At 34.1% G+C, this 17,020-nt stretch overlaps 1 protein-coding gene across 6 annotated transcripts in view; it reads left to right on the top strand.

Annotated features, from left to right (window-relative positions):
• Positions 1–17,020, top strand: part of FMN1 (formin 1) — a 175,196-nt gene that overhangs the window by 131,803 nt on the left and 26,373 nt on the right. For all 6 annotated transcript variants that reach the window (XM_071427034.1, XM_071427035.1, XM_071427032.1 and 3 more), the window contains one exon: positions 221–313. In XM_071427034.1, the coding sequence (XP_071283135.1) occupies positions 221–313 (93 nt within the window). The remainder of the gene's footprint in view (positions 1–220; positions 314–17,020) is intronic.

Genomic DNA, 17,020 nt, shown 5'->3' with positions numbered 1-17,020 from the left:
TAAAGACAAATTCTACTCTTTAAACACATATAGAATTTTTTATTTAGTATACTTGACTAGTATTTGTATTTCTTATTTTAGTGTAATTGCTGGATTCCTTAGTGCTTATTTATAACCTCTAAAGTAAATTCAGGTGAGTATTTAGATGTAGGCTCCTATGGTGCTGAAACCTACTTTTGGTACATTTCTTCTGTCATAAATATGTCTCATCTTTTTGTAGCCTCTGAAAAGCAGATGAAGTTAGTTTGCAGAGAGTCTTCTGAAGAACATCTCCAGCCCTTCAAGGAGAAATTAGAGGAATTCTTTCAGAAAGGTAACCACATCTGAAAAAAAAATCTTACTGCCGAATAGTGTAGTGGTTTATAAAGTTATGTGTAATGTAAGCTACATTAAATATCTGTTTCCTCTGAAAATTCCTGTGGATTACGTTCCTAATGGGCCTAATATATATTCATATATGTCGATATATGTTATACAGATCTTCGACATCACTTGTCAAAGCTAATCACTCCCTTGATCTCACCCATTTCCCACTGGTTATTTTGTGCTTTGTTCTTTATTATTATTTGTAGGCAAAATGAAAAATATATTAATCACAGACGAAATTTATCAGAGGGAATATAAAGCTTCAAAGACTTAAAAAAGACAAGAGTGAAAGATTCTCTTTTAGAGAAAGTCCACATATATACATGTCATCTTTACTCCCTAGTGTGGGCTTATGAACTGACTTAGTCATATTTAAAGATTTTTCTGTCTTGCGTGAGACAGAAAAAAGCATTAAAAAAGTGATTTACCAGGTTAGAGTCTGGAGGCAGTGGGTGAAAACCAAGGTGCAATTTGGTGCTCAACTGAAGATAATGTAAATGCAGGTTGCTGTTGAAAACAGCAGTCCTGCTCCTCTTCCTGTTTCTCATACTGTGTTCCCCATCACCTGCTTCTGCCAGCACCATTGCTTCTGTGGTTGTGGAAAATATATGCAGGAAGAGATTTTCCCCCCTCTCCTTGTAGGAGTACAATCTTCTTGGATAAACAAAAAAAATCTGTATTTTTGACAGAGATATTAGAATTGTTAAGAATTTAATTGTATTTCTCATAGAAATGGTGAACAGTTTAACAATTTTCTATCTGAGAAGTCAGTTAAACTATCTGAATCTGCTCATCCAGACAGAATATTAGTGATCATTCAGCTTATTGTAGTAATTTATTGATTAGCTTAATCCTTTTTACGAAGGTTGTCCTAATGTCTTTTTAATAACTTTGTTTCATTAGACTGTCTTGTGTAAATACTTTGACAATTGAAAACAGGCTGTTTCAAAAGTAGCAGTTAAATTGTACTGGTAAATAAGCTGATATTCTCCTTTACCGTTCTGCCATGGTGCAAGTGTATTTGGACAGTATTTAAGCAGCAAATTCCTCCTCACAGAATTTTTAAAGCAAAGAATGTAATGGAAATCTTAATGTCACTCCAGGACAGTTTGTCTTTTTAATGTATTAATTGGAAGTTTTCACTTACAGTTTAACAATAATATCAAGATTGAATTAGTACTAAATATCCAAAATATTGTAATAATCAATTTTGCCCAGATCTTGCCAGGACCCTGACCAAATGGTGCCTTCCACAAGGGTATCACAGATTCTGTAATTCTTGCTGCGTCCTGGATCTCACAAGGACTGTCGTGGTTTGTGCAGTTGGCAGCTTAGCACCACTCAGCTGTTTGCTTGCTGCCCCTCCATGGACAAGGAGAGGGTGGAAGGTTGAATGAAAGAAAACTAGTAAATTGAAATACAGACATTTTAATAGGGAAAGCAAAAGCTGTGTGAACAAGCAATGCAAAATATGGAATTCAATCAACTCCTTCCCATCAGTGAACAAGTGTTCAGGCATTTCTTAGAATCATTAAGGCTGGAAAAGACTTCTTAGAAATTATCAAGTCCAGCCATTAACCTACCATTGCCAGTTCTACCACTAAACCATGTTCCTATGCACAACATCTACACTCTTTTGGAACTCTTCCAGGGATGGTTATTTCCCTACTCTCCTGGGTAGCCTGTATCAGTACTTGATAACCCTTTCAGTAAAGAAATGTTTCCCAACATCCAGTGTGAACCTCCCCTGATACATCTGTCCTGTCACTTGTTACCCTAGAGAAGAGACTGACCCCCTATGCTCTCTGGGAGTTGTAAAGGGTGATAAGGCCTCTCCTGAGCCTCCCTTTCCCCAGGCTAAACACCCCCAACTCCCTCAGCTGCTGCTTGTTGGACTTGGGCTCCAGACCCTTCCCCAACTCCACTGCCCTTCTCTGGACACTCCAACACCTCAAGGTCTCTCTTGTGTGAGGGGCTTAAAGCTGAACATGGGATTCAAGGTGTGGCCTCACCAGTGCCAAGTACAGTGTGCTTTATCACTTCCCTAATCCTGTTGGCCACAGTATTTCTAAGTTCCATTTAGAACACACATTTCTAAATTTCACATTACCAGGAAAGCACTATTTCATCACACATAACCCTGCTTAGGAAGACAAGCATCAAAACTCTGAATTTCTCCCCTGCGTCCTCCTCCTTTTCCCAGATTTATTTCTGAGCATTATGTTCTGTGGTATGAGTTACCCCTTTATTGATTTGGCTTGGCCCCTCCCAACTTCTTGTTCATCCCCAGCCTACTTTCTGTATATCAGCATTAGAAATAGAGAAGGCCTGAATGCTGTGCAGGACTGTTCAGCAACAGCTAAAACATGGATGAGTTATCAACACTCTTTTGGTCACAAATCCAATTTGCAGCACCATAGGAGTTCCTGTGAAGTTACCTCCACACCAGCCAAAACCAGCAGAAGGAATAGCAAATCATATCAACACAGTCTTAAAAAATAAAGACAACCCAGTACCTGGTTTCTCCTGCAATACTGAGCTACCCTTTTTATCATACTCCACTTTCTTATGCATGGAATATTATAAAAGTACCCAGTTGATATTGGAAGAAGAGTAGTTCTGCTTTAGATAAAATTGCAATTGAATTGTGCATTATCATTTCAAATAGAAAAACATCCTCTTCTAAATATTTTCCTTGTTTATGCCTATTGATGTGAAAATTGAGATATATTTATCTTTGTCAGTGTGACAGAAAATTTTATCCTTATGTGTGTGAATAATGTATATATTTTTTTTAAAAAGAGAGAGAGAGAATACATTCCTGCAGCTGTCCTAGGACAGTAAGTTCTATATATTACATTTATTGGGACACTTTTTAGTGAGCTCTTTTGTATACTAGAAGGAGAAAAACCACCTGGATTACTCACTTGTCCACTTTTTCTCATGTTCTCTTGTTCTTCTTTTGCTTTATAATTTTATGCTTTATGGTATCTAATCAGACACACCTAATTTTATATCATTTACTTCTCATCTTTTGACATCTTAATTCTACCTTATTCTGAGATGAATTTTCAGTAGGTTGTCAGATTCTACAATGATTGACTCTATTTTTCTGTCAGTCACGTGATTGATTTGAATCTTTATAATGGTGGATGGTACTTTCTGGGGCATTAGAATGGAAATCTTATAGAATTCCACATTAAAGATAGGGAAAAATAACACAGAAATCCATCTTGATTAATGGCACTAGAATAGGCGTTGGACAAATGTCAAGGTCAGAGGTGTCTGCAAACTCAGCCGCTTCTCTGAAATTGGCTGATAATACTGAGCATCCAATAAGCATCTGTTTTCAGTCTTGTTTGTTTAAGAAAGAGTTGTGGCTGCTTTAGCAAACATAAGAAAAAATTGTCTGTTATCTTTCTGCCAGCTCACAGCAAGTATTCAAAACTCAGATGCTTTTCTGAACCTTGTGGCTTGAAAATAGGGCTGGAACTCATAGATATTGAGGTTTTTCCCACACGCCCAATTCCCATAATTTCTAGCCAATATGAAGTTGGAAATACTGTAAGGAAAAAATCCTGGTTTGCTTGTACTGAAGTGTTTACATTTCCTAATTATAATTAATACCAATTAAATCTAATACTTGCTGTGTTGTAACAAAAAACACTGAGAGTGTTATGGAGACTGACATTCTAAAATGCTAGAGGGGATAAACTGTACTTCTGCTGATGTCAGTGCTGGTTTGTATAACTGCATGTAATGTAGCCCAGTGCCTTCAGCAGGGAATTAGGTGCCAGAAGCTTTGGGTTCTATTCCCAGTTTAGCTACTTTATATGTGATGGTAGCAGTTGGTTAATATCCTTTTCAGAGAGTGCCCCTCTTTCCTGATACACAGAATGTTAAATAATGATTCTTGCTAGTTTTTGTAGTGAAAGATAATCTTTGTCAAGTACTTAGTGAATCCCACATTACAGACATCTTGTGTAAACTATCTTAATGCTTCACTAGCTGTATTTGATATGCCTATGCTTTTTGGAAAAGGCTTAGATTATTCACAAAGTTGAAATAATCTTTAGTAAATCTAATTATATTAGTTTTCCTATAGTATGGAGAACTACTGATTATTATAAATTAGTATTCACTTACTGTATTTCCATTGAAATTACCATGTGGGGTGGTTAAAAATATGTTCATAATTATTTTCCTTTTAAATTGCCATGATATGCAAGAAGGTCTTTGAAAGTATGAAATTATTGTATGGTCTGGAATGCTCTTTAGTTCATTAGATTCTTGCTCAGAATTTCTTAGAAGAAAACTCCTCTTTTGATATGAAACTATCTCTCACCAAAAAAAAATCAGAATACTTAGATGACTATGAGAAAGATGCAAACTACTCTATTTTGAAAAGGAGAAAAAACAATTTTTGTTACTGCAACTGTGCAGCTCACTAGAAGGGCTATTAACCATTGGTGTTTTCCATAGTGTTTCTTGTTCTCCTTGTGCATTCCCTCAAGAATAATACAAACGAGAAAGTAAATGACATACAGGAGTAGGTGACTAATGTTAATTAAATTTATTTCTTATTTAGCCACCTGACTATTTCATCTTGTTTGTCCATTCTAGTAAGTGTAGAAATAAATAGCGCACATGCATGCAAGATCTTGCAAAATATGTTTCCAAATTCTTCTTCATTGGGTCCAGGTCAGAAAGCATGCAAAAACTTTAATCTGGGCTTGGGTTCCTCCCTCATGAACTGGAATGTGAAAATGATGTCTTTGTAGCAGTTAGCGTAGGAAAAGCATATCTGCTTCTCTTAATTTCTCTGAGAATAAAGCATCTTGATGATGAAGACTCTGCTATTACAGGAATTCATTTAATTTAGAACAGAGTCAGGGAAGTGAGTAGTCTGATGTCGAAACAGAACAGTTTTTGAATTTCATTAGTAGTGGAAAGTAAAGCTATTTGGGAAAGGTGCATGATACACTGATGTGACCAAGGTAACAAGCAAGATGGAGAAGGAGTGATTTGTAAAATAGAGTCATCTATTGAGATTAATCCCAAAGAAAAAGAAATTGTCCTATGTTTAGAATTCTAGCCTAACGTTTGGGAAACACTGGTTAGATTAATTGCTTTGCTACAACTGCTGTGTGTTCTATACTACATAAAAGGTCAATATTGTGCTATCTATGGGACTATGCAATAGAAAAAACAGTCGTAGACCAAACTAGTCACCACAGCATTATGTCAGGAGCTAGTGAGTTTTTCATACAAGCTTAGCAACATATGAAAACAGTCCAGAAATCCACTTTTAACTGCTGAGTGATTTCATCTTAATAATTTTAGCCAGGCTGCAGTAGCTACCTGGGCATGCATCCAGTCCAAAGCACTTTCAAATGGATTTCTGGTATAGAACAGGAATTTTGAGCCACATTTCCTTATCTGCCTGTTGATGTGCACCACAGAGGATTATTGAGGTAGTCCATTGGGAAAGAAGATAAGAAGTAAATTCTATTAAGAAGGCCATGAAGGCTGGAGCTGAGTTGGGGCTGTTCAGCCAGGAGAAGAGAAAGCTCTGGGGACACCTTACAGCATCTAAATCTGCCTTCCAGTATCTAAATCTAGAGCTGGAGAGGGACTTCTTATGAGGATATGTAGAGATAGGACAAGGGAGAATGGCTTGAAACTGAAAAAAATGTAGGTTTAGATTAGATAATAAGAGAGAAATTCTTCACAGTAAAGTTGGTGAGGCACAGGAACAGTTTGCCCAGAGAAACTGTGATTTGCCCCTTTCCTGGAAGTGTTCAAGGCCAGGTTGGATGGGGCTCTGAGCACTTGGTTTACTTGTTCCAACCATGGCAGCAGAGTTGGAACTAGATGTCCTTTAGGGCCCCATCCAACCCAAACCATTCTATGAGTCGATGGTAAATGAAAGCAGCTGGCCAACTTTGAATTTCTTTTTCATCATTTCCTACATAGTTCCTCAATATGTAAATATTCTCTCCAAGATGTTGTTCTTGTGCTATAGGTGCTCATACATGGTGAATTGTGCTTCTCATCTAGTAGCATCTATTGTATTAACCCTGGAAAAGCAACCTTTTATTAGTTTATAGCTCCATATATATTTTGGGTGTAGGAGGATAATAGAATAATTTATTATACTACAGGAAAAAAGTATTTCCACTCAAAATTGCTGCTTTTCTCTCAAAGCAGTCTATGAAGTATAAAGCAAGATGTAAATGTCATTTAGCAGTAGTGAATCAGAAGTCAAGAACACTCCAAGGCACCATTTTTCCAAGATAAAATAGTACTTCTTTTTTCTCTCTTACTGTCATCAGGACATACCTTTATACATCTTACTACAGTCAAAGATTAGGAAGAAAATTGCATTGTCACTTATTTTCTTTCATAGTGTGACAATATTATATTGTTTTTAAGACAGATACAGAGATTATCTTTTAAGTTGTTACTCAAAGCAGTTACCTGGTAAAGCTTGTCTGTAATGACATCTCAAAATATCAGAAACCTCTGGGAGCTATTTAAAATTCTTGATTCTCTGCAATAAAATTACAGCTTTTCTCTCCAAGAACATTAACAGAAATAAAGAGAAATGTTCTAAAATTGTATATGAAATTATCACATACTTGTCTTCCCACTTGTCTTATATTCCTCTGCTCTAAAATACATGTCAGATTATGGTACTTTTGTTGCATTTTATTTGTTAAGCTCTTGAATGTTTTAATGCTGAACAAGTGAAGTAAGACAATCAAGAATCATTTTTAAGAACACTGTTACATTTCAGTAATAGCTGTCTGTTAAAATACCATGTGCAAACAACAGCAGAAGAGCAATAGCACTTGCAAGGATCTTACAATTGACCAGATTTTTCTTACCTGCAAGTGTGAAGCTGCTTCTGTCAGCTAAAAAATTTATCTCTGAACAGATAACCATCCCTACAAAGCATGAGACTCTTCCAGTATGTGTAACTATCCACTCTGCATATCAAATACTGCTTCTTCCTCTTGTGAATAAAATGTACAGATATGAAGACTTCTAACTTCAAAGCTTTATTTCTGTTCTACTTATCATAACTTCTTTTTCATTTCATTTGTTTTCACTGAGATGTTTTATTATCTCTGCCACACATATGCATTTCTCACATTAAACAGTGTGGGAGGATATTTATGTCCAGTGTCAAACATGAAAAATATGTCATACTTCCTTGCAGTGATAATGTTTGCTTAAAACTTTTTATGCTTCCCAGCAATGACATTACAGACCAGGCAAAGTTTGTGTTCAGATCTGGAATGCTGTTTTATATGCCAGGAGCAGAATTACTTTAATCTTTCAAACTTTGTGATAGACATAACTGTTTTCATCACTCAAAAGATTGTCATACTTAAACAGATGAAAGAGTGATTTACATAAATTGGCATGAGTCTGCAAAGTACAGAACCTTACTGCTGGGTACTCTGAGATCATATAGTTAGACAATAGCTCCAGTCCATAAGACATCTAATAAGTTGTCCTGGAATGTGATTGCATCCATATGCCTCCTAAGTAATGTAATATTGACAATGAACTGATTCAAAGAACAAGAATTTGCTCTGAAGTGAGTATTTTCTCCCACACTACTAGAAGAACTATCAACATCAAAGTCCTGAAAATTGGTGTTAATTACAGCTATGACTTTTCAGGAAACTTTCAATTTATTATTTTTGAAGCAGATGTACATCAAATTACTATAGCCAATTTCACTATATCACTTCTTACTATACAGATTAAAAGATTATTTTGTATTATGAATGTAATTTAGAAAAACTGGTAATTGAAAATGCAATGGTCATCTCCTCTTAGAAAACAAGAAGGAAATCTCCTATAGAAAACAGTTCCTTCCAACTTCCTTTGAATTTGATTGTGGTATACTGAATTACCATGGCTGTTACAAAGTCACTGGCATGTCATGATAGAGAAGGATTAATAGCAGCTAAGTGACATAATGAATGTTAGTGTTAATACCCTTGATTTAATACAAAATTATTATGTACATGATAGTTATAAAATCTATTCCTAGAATTACTGATGCCTTTACTATAACCACTATCAGCTATCTGGAGTTCAACATCCTCTTTAAATTCTCATTGTAACCTCTATTTTCTGTTAAAATCCACTGTATTTCTTCCATTCTCTTTATCATAGGCTTAGAGGTAAACAGAGCTGTAGACTGTATGTGCTGGCTTTGCATAGAGAGCCTATTAGGCTTTTCTTTTTGTCCAGCTGGGTTTTTTTCACTATACTCTTAGGAATCTCCTGCATGATCTCCTATTTATCTTCTTTTCCTTTTATGTCTTCATTTTCTGATATTCAAAGTCAGAATTGAACAGATAGAATTTAAACCTTGTCAAAGCTGCAGAAATGAAGATGTTCACTGATTCATTACTTTAGATTATATAACTTATGAGCAGTTGTTTACATACATGGAAGACACTACTGCAAGGAAAGAGCAGAGCCAAGAATTGGAAAGGATTGGATAGAGGAGATTCATGCACTTAGATAATGAAAGGCTCAAACACATTTGGTCTCAAGAGACCCCAGTCTTTTAGCCTCACAATGGTCACTCTTACCTTGTGTTTGTCCCCTGTGCTCTGTAATTTCACACCATTAAGCCTGGAAAAGCCCTTCAGTGCACCATATCATACAAACTGATTATGACAATAGCATGCTTAATCTGGTATGCAATTATGTGGAATTTCTCTGTAGACTTCTGTAATTTTGGTATGTTAATACTTTTTCTCAGTCATTTTTTGGACCTGTGCAAGCACATGAATATCGTGTTTTACTGTTTTCAAGCATGATTGATAAAAAATACTAGATACTGAACATTTCATCAAGAAATTGAAGCTCTCTGTGTTAGATTCTTTTATGGTGTGAGCTCTGATTTCCTTTTTAAGCAATAAGAACAGGTAAAACCTGCAGTCTTGTTGAACAGGATGGACCATTGTTTTGAGAACAAAAATATTAATCACAATTTTCATAGGGCAGTTATCAGAAATTTCAAACTAGTTAAGGACATAGCACTGGGTTGCTACTAAGCTCTCAAAGTAGAGGAATGGCAGAGTAAAACCATATGGATAATACAGTATTGTGAGATTACAGCTGTGATTAAAGACAGACTTCTCCAAAATGTAAAGAAAGGGTCTGATTTCAGGTCATCATTCAACCTTTCCTGTAACTTCTCTGATACTTCTGTGTCTAAATACTTCAGATGCCAGGGCAAGATATTTAAAAATTTACCTTTGCCCTGTGAAGAGCCTTTACCATGCTTTTGAACACCTTGAGGTGGAGAAATCAGAAGTTTTATTTCTCTTAAGAGATGTATGTATGAAATTGATTGGAACAGTACTTCTTTCATGGCATATAAATCAATTCAAACTTTTTAGCATCAGAATTTTTCAGCTATCTAAACATTGTTCCAAGTCAACCATTTTGAAAGTGTCAAAAATAGCTTTTAAGTACTTCAGCTTCTGAACTGACTTCAGGATATAACTGTTTGTACAAAGCATGTATATGAAGTCCTGGGAATGTCTTACAGTCTGAAATGTCCCTCCACAAAGTGTTGCCATCTCTGGAACAGAATTTGGTATTACAGAGGTTGTTGGTGCCCCAGGACAGGCAGGGATACCCGACTAGACACAACAGTGTATCTTCTCTGGCCAAGCAGAAATCTTCAAACATCAAAAAGTATCATGCTAAAAGGAAAAAACTGCTCTATAAAATGTGTTTAGTTTGATTATCTATGGAGTTATCAGTGCAGTTTATCAGTAAATCTTAGAGTGTGTTTCCTTAACTTCAGTTTTACACAAAGGGCTTGACCCACCATTGACTTGAAGTGGAATTGGATAGGGCATATGTTAAAGATTATTAAGCTTTATGCTTCAGGAATTCTTTCCTTACATGTAATTGGGCAGCTCCTAGACCAGAGAATCCCCAGGTTTAATGAGGAGAGCTAATTCTATGATGTCTATTTGAAATAATGGTAGGGGAACTTTGACTATTCTCCCTTGACTGTTCTTTCTTTTGAATTCCAGTTATTTTTCATTGTAATGTAATTTGATACAGGTTTGGTTTCATCATGAATGAAGTAAATTATCTCAGGATTTAAAAATTCTTTCCAAATTTCTGAAATTTTTTTAAAGTAATTTGCCCTTTTAAATACTTGATGTAAAGAAGATTCTGTGGTTATAGATGCAGTGAAGCAAATTCCAGTGTATGTTATTACTTTCACCTGTGTATGATTTATTAACTTTTTAATTTTTTAAATTAATTTAAATTTAAAAACTTTCTTGTTCTAATAGAGACAAAAACTAAGAGGAATTAAGCTTATTATGACTGTTTTATTACAACATAAGAATTTAGATGCAAATTATTCATCTTAATTATCTTTTTCAGAAATAGTGTTTGTGTGGCTCAATAGACAATATCAAATCAAAATGGAAGTGAAATAAAAGCTTTAACTATGACTACAATTATATTTAACTCTTCTACTAATGGGAAAGTTGGGATTGCCTTTTGCACAGATCTACTGCTATTATTGAGTAAAAGCCATTTCCAAGAGATAGGAGGTATCTCATAAACACGGAGGTAATAATAAAGGCCTAGAGGTACAGCAAGCACAAAGTCTGCAGTGATGTGCTGAGCTGGTGCACTCACATTCCCTGGTCTTGTTATCCAATACTTATGTCCTCTCCTTTCCTTTTATATGAGAATAAACGTATACATATTAAAATGTTTCCATACACTGCAGGGAAAAAATTCTGTGCTCCCAGGATAGAGTCAATAGAAAATAAGCAAGCTGTAAAACACCAAAATAGATCAGGTAGATGCAGTAATAACTCTTGTTATTTTCCCAGTCTTAAATTAGGCTGAGATTTATTTTTTTATATACATGCTCATTTTTCTCATCATGGTTGTATCTGAGTACTTTCAAGGAGTGAATCAAATGACCTGATTAATGTGTCACATATGCTTTTTCCCAAGAACTCCCCATAAGGAGAATAGTAGCTTTGCAGGTTTTTATTTAGAAATAGAGAGATCCTATTTTTAAATACAGTCTTCTAAGTGTTTATCACAGAGAAGAAAAACTCAGAAAAATATCAGTGCCTTGTATTTCCTTTTTGAGATGACCTACTTCTTACTGGCTTTCAGTAATCATTCAACTATTTAAAAATATGGTCCTTGGTATAAGAATGGGCCAATCTTGAAAATTTTTACTTCTGCTTACAAAAAGACATTGTAGTTACAGATAATCTGGATAGTTAGTTTTCCCAGACACAGACTGCAGTTTGGTGTTTCTTGGTTCTTCATCATTAAAAGGAATCCTAACAAAATACTTTTTAATGTTAGTATCCTGTATTTTATTTGTGGTAAGGAGAAATACTCCAGATCCAAGTTTGCCTCTTTTTTACATTTCATTTCAAATTACAGGTTTTTCAAACTAGTATCTAGATAAATTTCCCTACATAAATTGAAGTTCTAGAAAATCTTTGAGTTAAAAACAAGAATTAATGCATTGTAAGTAGGAAATAATTTGACAAATATTTGTTGTTTCATAGAGGAAATTACAATATTTTTTTAAGAAAGTATTGAGCCTATAAGTATTTTTAACTCTTTGGCATAACTATTTGTTTAGAATTTACGTATTTCAACAGAAGGAATTTTTCTATTGTTGTTGTCTTTAATTACAATTAATAAGACACCCATGCCGTTTCGTAAAAGCATATGTGATTTGAGAGGAATATATTTTCTTCGTTTTTGTTCTTATTTAATTCTATCTATTTAAATATCATGTTCCTCAAGCTGAATCTTAGGGTTTTACACTAAATATGAATCTTTCTAAACAGTACTGCTGTTGGTTACAAATTTAGAATTTGATTGAAAGATTTTTACTTTCTTCTTTAATGCATACATTTTTTTTCTTAAACAAGATCCTGCTAGGTGTTCTTCAAATTCAGTTTTGATTCAGGTGTTAAGAAGACTAAATTAAACTTCAGAGGCTAAACTACATCAGATTTAGTGATATTAATAGAAAAATGTGGGTAAGTTTGCTGTATATCTCCTCTTAATTAATCTATAGTTTAAAAAGACATTTTCAGAGAAAGGGGTGTTTATTTGACACATTTCTCATCATTAAAATGCAGTTACAGATTCTAAAATATAGGAAAAATCTACCTTAATAATTTCACCTTGCTTTTAAATGTGAATATCCAATATCAATACTTAGGTTTAATTTGATTTTCATTTTTATTTTATTTACTCTCAAATATGGGTAGCTGTGTATTTGAAAATCTATAGTCTATAGGGCTGAGCAAAAAGGGAAAAGTGATTGTCATACTTACAAGCGACACATTTTTAGAAGGTCAAACTGATTCAATTCATTCTCAATAATGTAGTTTTTCTGTTCATGCTTTTTATTGACAGCCTTTGTTTCTTAAAGAAACTTCATTGCTATTTTTCTGTTTAAAGAGAAACATAGCAAAGAAACAGATGTGTCCCATATAAAATATGCAATAAATCTTGTTTCACAAATTCTTTGCTCTGAACTTTCTGACAGAAACTGTCAAATATCCACTTTAATTCTAGTATAAAATGTTCACTCTGTGTCATGGCGCCAACCACCATATGCTGGAATAAAGTCAGTAACCAGCAATAAAAAAAGGCAACGTATGCACCTTTGAAACAGTACAAGCAATCAACAGTGAGAAAGGTCTATATAAATCTATGGAGAATTAATCTCAGCTTTGCCACTATCCTGCTGTGCATTTACAATGAGACTTTGCTCCCGACCACCAGAAGTGGCTAACTTTGCAGAGGAGTGTATCCTAATGAGGGGAAAATGCAGGGAAAACAAAGCAGTGGCTTTTAACCCCCCGCCCCCAAGGTTTGGATCACCTAGAAGAGTGTGTCCTAGTGTGTTCAAATGTGTGGGGCCACTACACATCACGGATTCCTGTATTTTAGCTGATCATGTGAAACCAATCTTGACTGAGCTCAATCAGCAGAAATAACTCGAGCTTCATAAATCACTGTTATCATTCCACAGAAGGAGGCTTTGCTGTGGATTTTCTCTCCTCAAACTTTCCAGGCCACAAATTTCACACAGCTTTTCTGAAATTAGTTTAATTATATTTGTATAATTATTCATTCTTTACCCAACAGATTAGCAGTTGGTTCACTATCAATTCATTTTTTCCTCAATAGTACTCTTTTTTTTTTTGAGATGACCTACTTCTTATTGTCTTTCAATAATGATTCAACTATTTAAAAACATGGTCCTTGGTATAAGAATGGGCCAATCTTGAAAATTTTTACTTCTGCTTACAAAAAGAGATTGTAGTTACAGATAATCTGGATAGTTAGTTTTCCCAGACACAGAACAGATTGGATTTAACCTTGCTCTGAAAGGATTAGAACTAATTTTTCAGTTCCGTAAACTCTTTAGTGCAGTTAGTCAGAGATTAATCTCGGAATTAAAACACAACATTATAGGTGTTTATTAGAAAGAAAGTAGAATTAGAAAATGTATCTATCTCTCTAGTGCTGAGTATTAACATGCTTTAAAAAATAGTTATTATCTGGATCACCAAAGTGTGGGAGAATGTGAGATTAATTTCTTGGTTACATTTTAACAGAATGGAGTTTCAAATAATTTAATTGAATGAATAAAATTGAAAAATGCAATGCTAACTCTTCTTTTGTAATTAATGCCTCCAGAATAAAGGAAAATAAGATTAGGGTTAGTCCTAGTTTTAATTAAAAAAATTACTCTTTTGTATGGAAGCTAATTTTTGTTTAGTTTAAAAATCTTCTTTCACAAAATACAATAGAAGCATCATACTAAGAAACATACATTTTAAGAAATAAAAGAATTTATTAAAATAAATACAACTTTTTTTTTTTCTTCATGGTTAGCTTTAATGTTCTGGTAAAATGACCTTCAACACTTTGTTCTGGCACATTTATAGACAGCATTATCACTTTAAAAAGAAAACATAATTTCCTAGGTTTTTTATTACCTATGATAATAAACACTTTCTTGAATGTGTTGCTTGAGCATGTTCTGCTGGTATTGTGTGTCTCTCTGTGTGTGCAAGTGTCTGTAATTCATTATGTTTTCATAACATTAAAAATACTGAATCTAATATTTAACAATTTCTATATGGTAAACATTAATTTTTTTTCTTGATGCATACCTAATATACAGATTGACAACTTATATTCCTGGTAACTTGTGGGATATTTGTTTGTTAAGAAGCTTTCCAAGACTGCATAGAGACTCTTTGTGCTGTAGGAACATTTATACATTCACATCATTGGATGTGGGTTTCTTAGTTAAAAAAAACTTTTGCACCACTGCAGAGGAAAATAAACTTGTGAGAACTGTTTCAGGGAAGGGCGATTAAGACCTCATGGCAGCAAGTGTTCTAAAGATTGTTTTGAAAGGATTTAAGATGTCTATACCAGTATTTAAACTGTCTAAAAAAAAATGGCGTAGCCAAATTCCGTGTTAAAAATGTGATATATTTTCATTTAAAGAAGAGATAAAAGAAACAAAGCTCATGTAATCACACTGCTTTTTGATTATTCCCCAGCCAATAATTTTTAATGCATTGTCCAATTTTCACCAAATGTGACAAGGTCAAAATTGGTTAGAGATCCTGAGATATTAAGCTCTTAAAATCTCAATAAAAATACGTGGCTAAATAGACAAGAGTGACCTTATTAGCCTTCCAGGGAGAGCAAGGCTGTATCATGAACTCACCCCTTAATTAAACATTAATGAATCCATCTGGGAACTAGCTGAAGTACAGACCCACAGTAGACCCAAGTTTCATTGATTCCATTCTCCCAGGGCTTCTTGTTTAACTGAAAGCATAGAGGAAAAATCTCTTCATGGGCATGGGACTGTTTTATGCGGGGATTTTTTGCATTGTGATAGAAAACCGTATTAGTCATTCAGTCAAATATTGCATAGAATTCCCAGGCTGTCTGTTGAATTCCATGAGTTTATAAAGCCCACCAATTAGAAGTTAATAATGGGCTAAAGACAGTTTATCAAGTAATACATATTAGAAAATTATTTGCTAGGAAGTTGTGTATAGAACATATATGTTTTTTCACTATTTCTGAAATGCAGCATTTTTATAAGGCAAAAAAGCAGCAGCATGAGAATGGTGGACTGTAGTCATTGGAAATGATTTGCACTCATATTCAGATTTGAAATTTAATACAGTTCAACAGTAAAAAAAACCAGAAAATATTTTACACTGGATGTATTCTCTCATGTTTGCTCTGTTTATATATGGAATCAACTAAGTAATAAGAATTCTTTTGTTTAGAACTAAATTAAAAGTAATACTTTTTCTCAAAATACAGAGTTATATTAGAAGTAACTCAATATAAAAATATAGAAGTAGGACAAAATTCAGGTTTTATGTATAGCTCTAGACAGATGTTTCTCAAGAATATGTCTTCCTAGATCCAGATACACAGCTCCTTTAGAATTTTTGAAACATCATAATTTGTGAAAAATTTAAGATTATTCAGAAAACTTGCTCAATAATTAGAATTAAAAGTATAAATATCTGAAACTGCAAAATTGTTTTTTACTTTCTGAGGACTTCCCTCTGCTGCTAAATTCTTTTTTATATAATATGTTTTGAAAAAGTAAAACTGTTCTAAAATTAGATTCATTCTGTAGGAAATTAAAAACTTCATCCTAGTAACATATGACACTAGAGTAGAAAATTATTTTCCATGTCTTTAACAATTCCTAGGCCCCAATTTTCATACCGAGCACCCAGACTCACACTTGTTAGTCATACCATGTTTTTAAAAAACAATATATTCCAGGGTTTCAAAATTTTAAAAAATTAAGACAATCCATTTTCTGAATCTACTTTCTTTTGCATTCATATGTGGATTTTTGTTAATACTTGTTTATTTGCACTTGACATTTTTAAATTTGTTTAAAAGATGCTATTAATTTTATTTCCATTCCTTTAAAATTGACATTTCAAGAAAGCAGATTCTGGCAGTGTCAGGTATTAAAATACAATTTCACATGTTATATAATATAAATTATTTTATAACATTTCTAATGTGTTCTATTCTTGGCCTTTTATGTAGAGCCCAGTCTTTTTCTAGACAGTGAGATTACACTAAGAATAAAAAGATTAAATGGGTATTGATGATACTTATGTACACTTTAATGAATTGTTAGTTACATGCTGTTGGCTTTGCTATCATCAGCGAGAACAATAAAGCTTCATAGTGCATTGAAAACTACAGATTGTTTAACATCCTGGATCAAGTTGTTGGACCTTTACTATAACAAAAAAAATAGCTATAGTCTTGATTATTATGTATTTAAACAGCCAAATTATCCAATTTGTCTAAATCTCAGGATTCATCTCCATGGCTGTATGATTACTCTGCATGGCTGTGTGCTGTTGCGCTGGGTCCAGCTGGGATGGAGTTAATATTCTTCGTATCAGCTGGTGTGGGATGTGGTTTGGGCTTGTGGCTAAAACAGTGTTGATAATACAGAAGTGTTTTGGCTATTGTTGAGCAGCACTTGCACATTGTCAGGGTGTTCTCT

The sequence above is a fragment of the Agelaius tricolor genome, unplaced genomic scaffold (genome assembly GCF_023055355.1).
Source record: "Agelaius tricolor isolate 1412-34295 unplaced genomic scaffold, bAgeTri1.0.p SCAF_5, whole genome shotgun sequence".
In the NCBI taxonomy this organism is placed as follows: domain Eukaryota; kingdom Metazoa; phylum Chordata; class Aves; order Passeriformes; family Icteridae; genus Agelaius; species Agelaius tricolor.
Note: the sequence above shows the minus strand (reverse complement) of the source record. Positions and strands in the feature narration are given on the sequence as shown.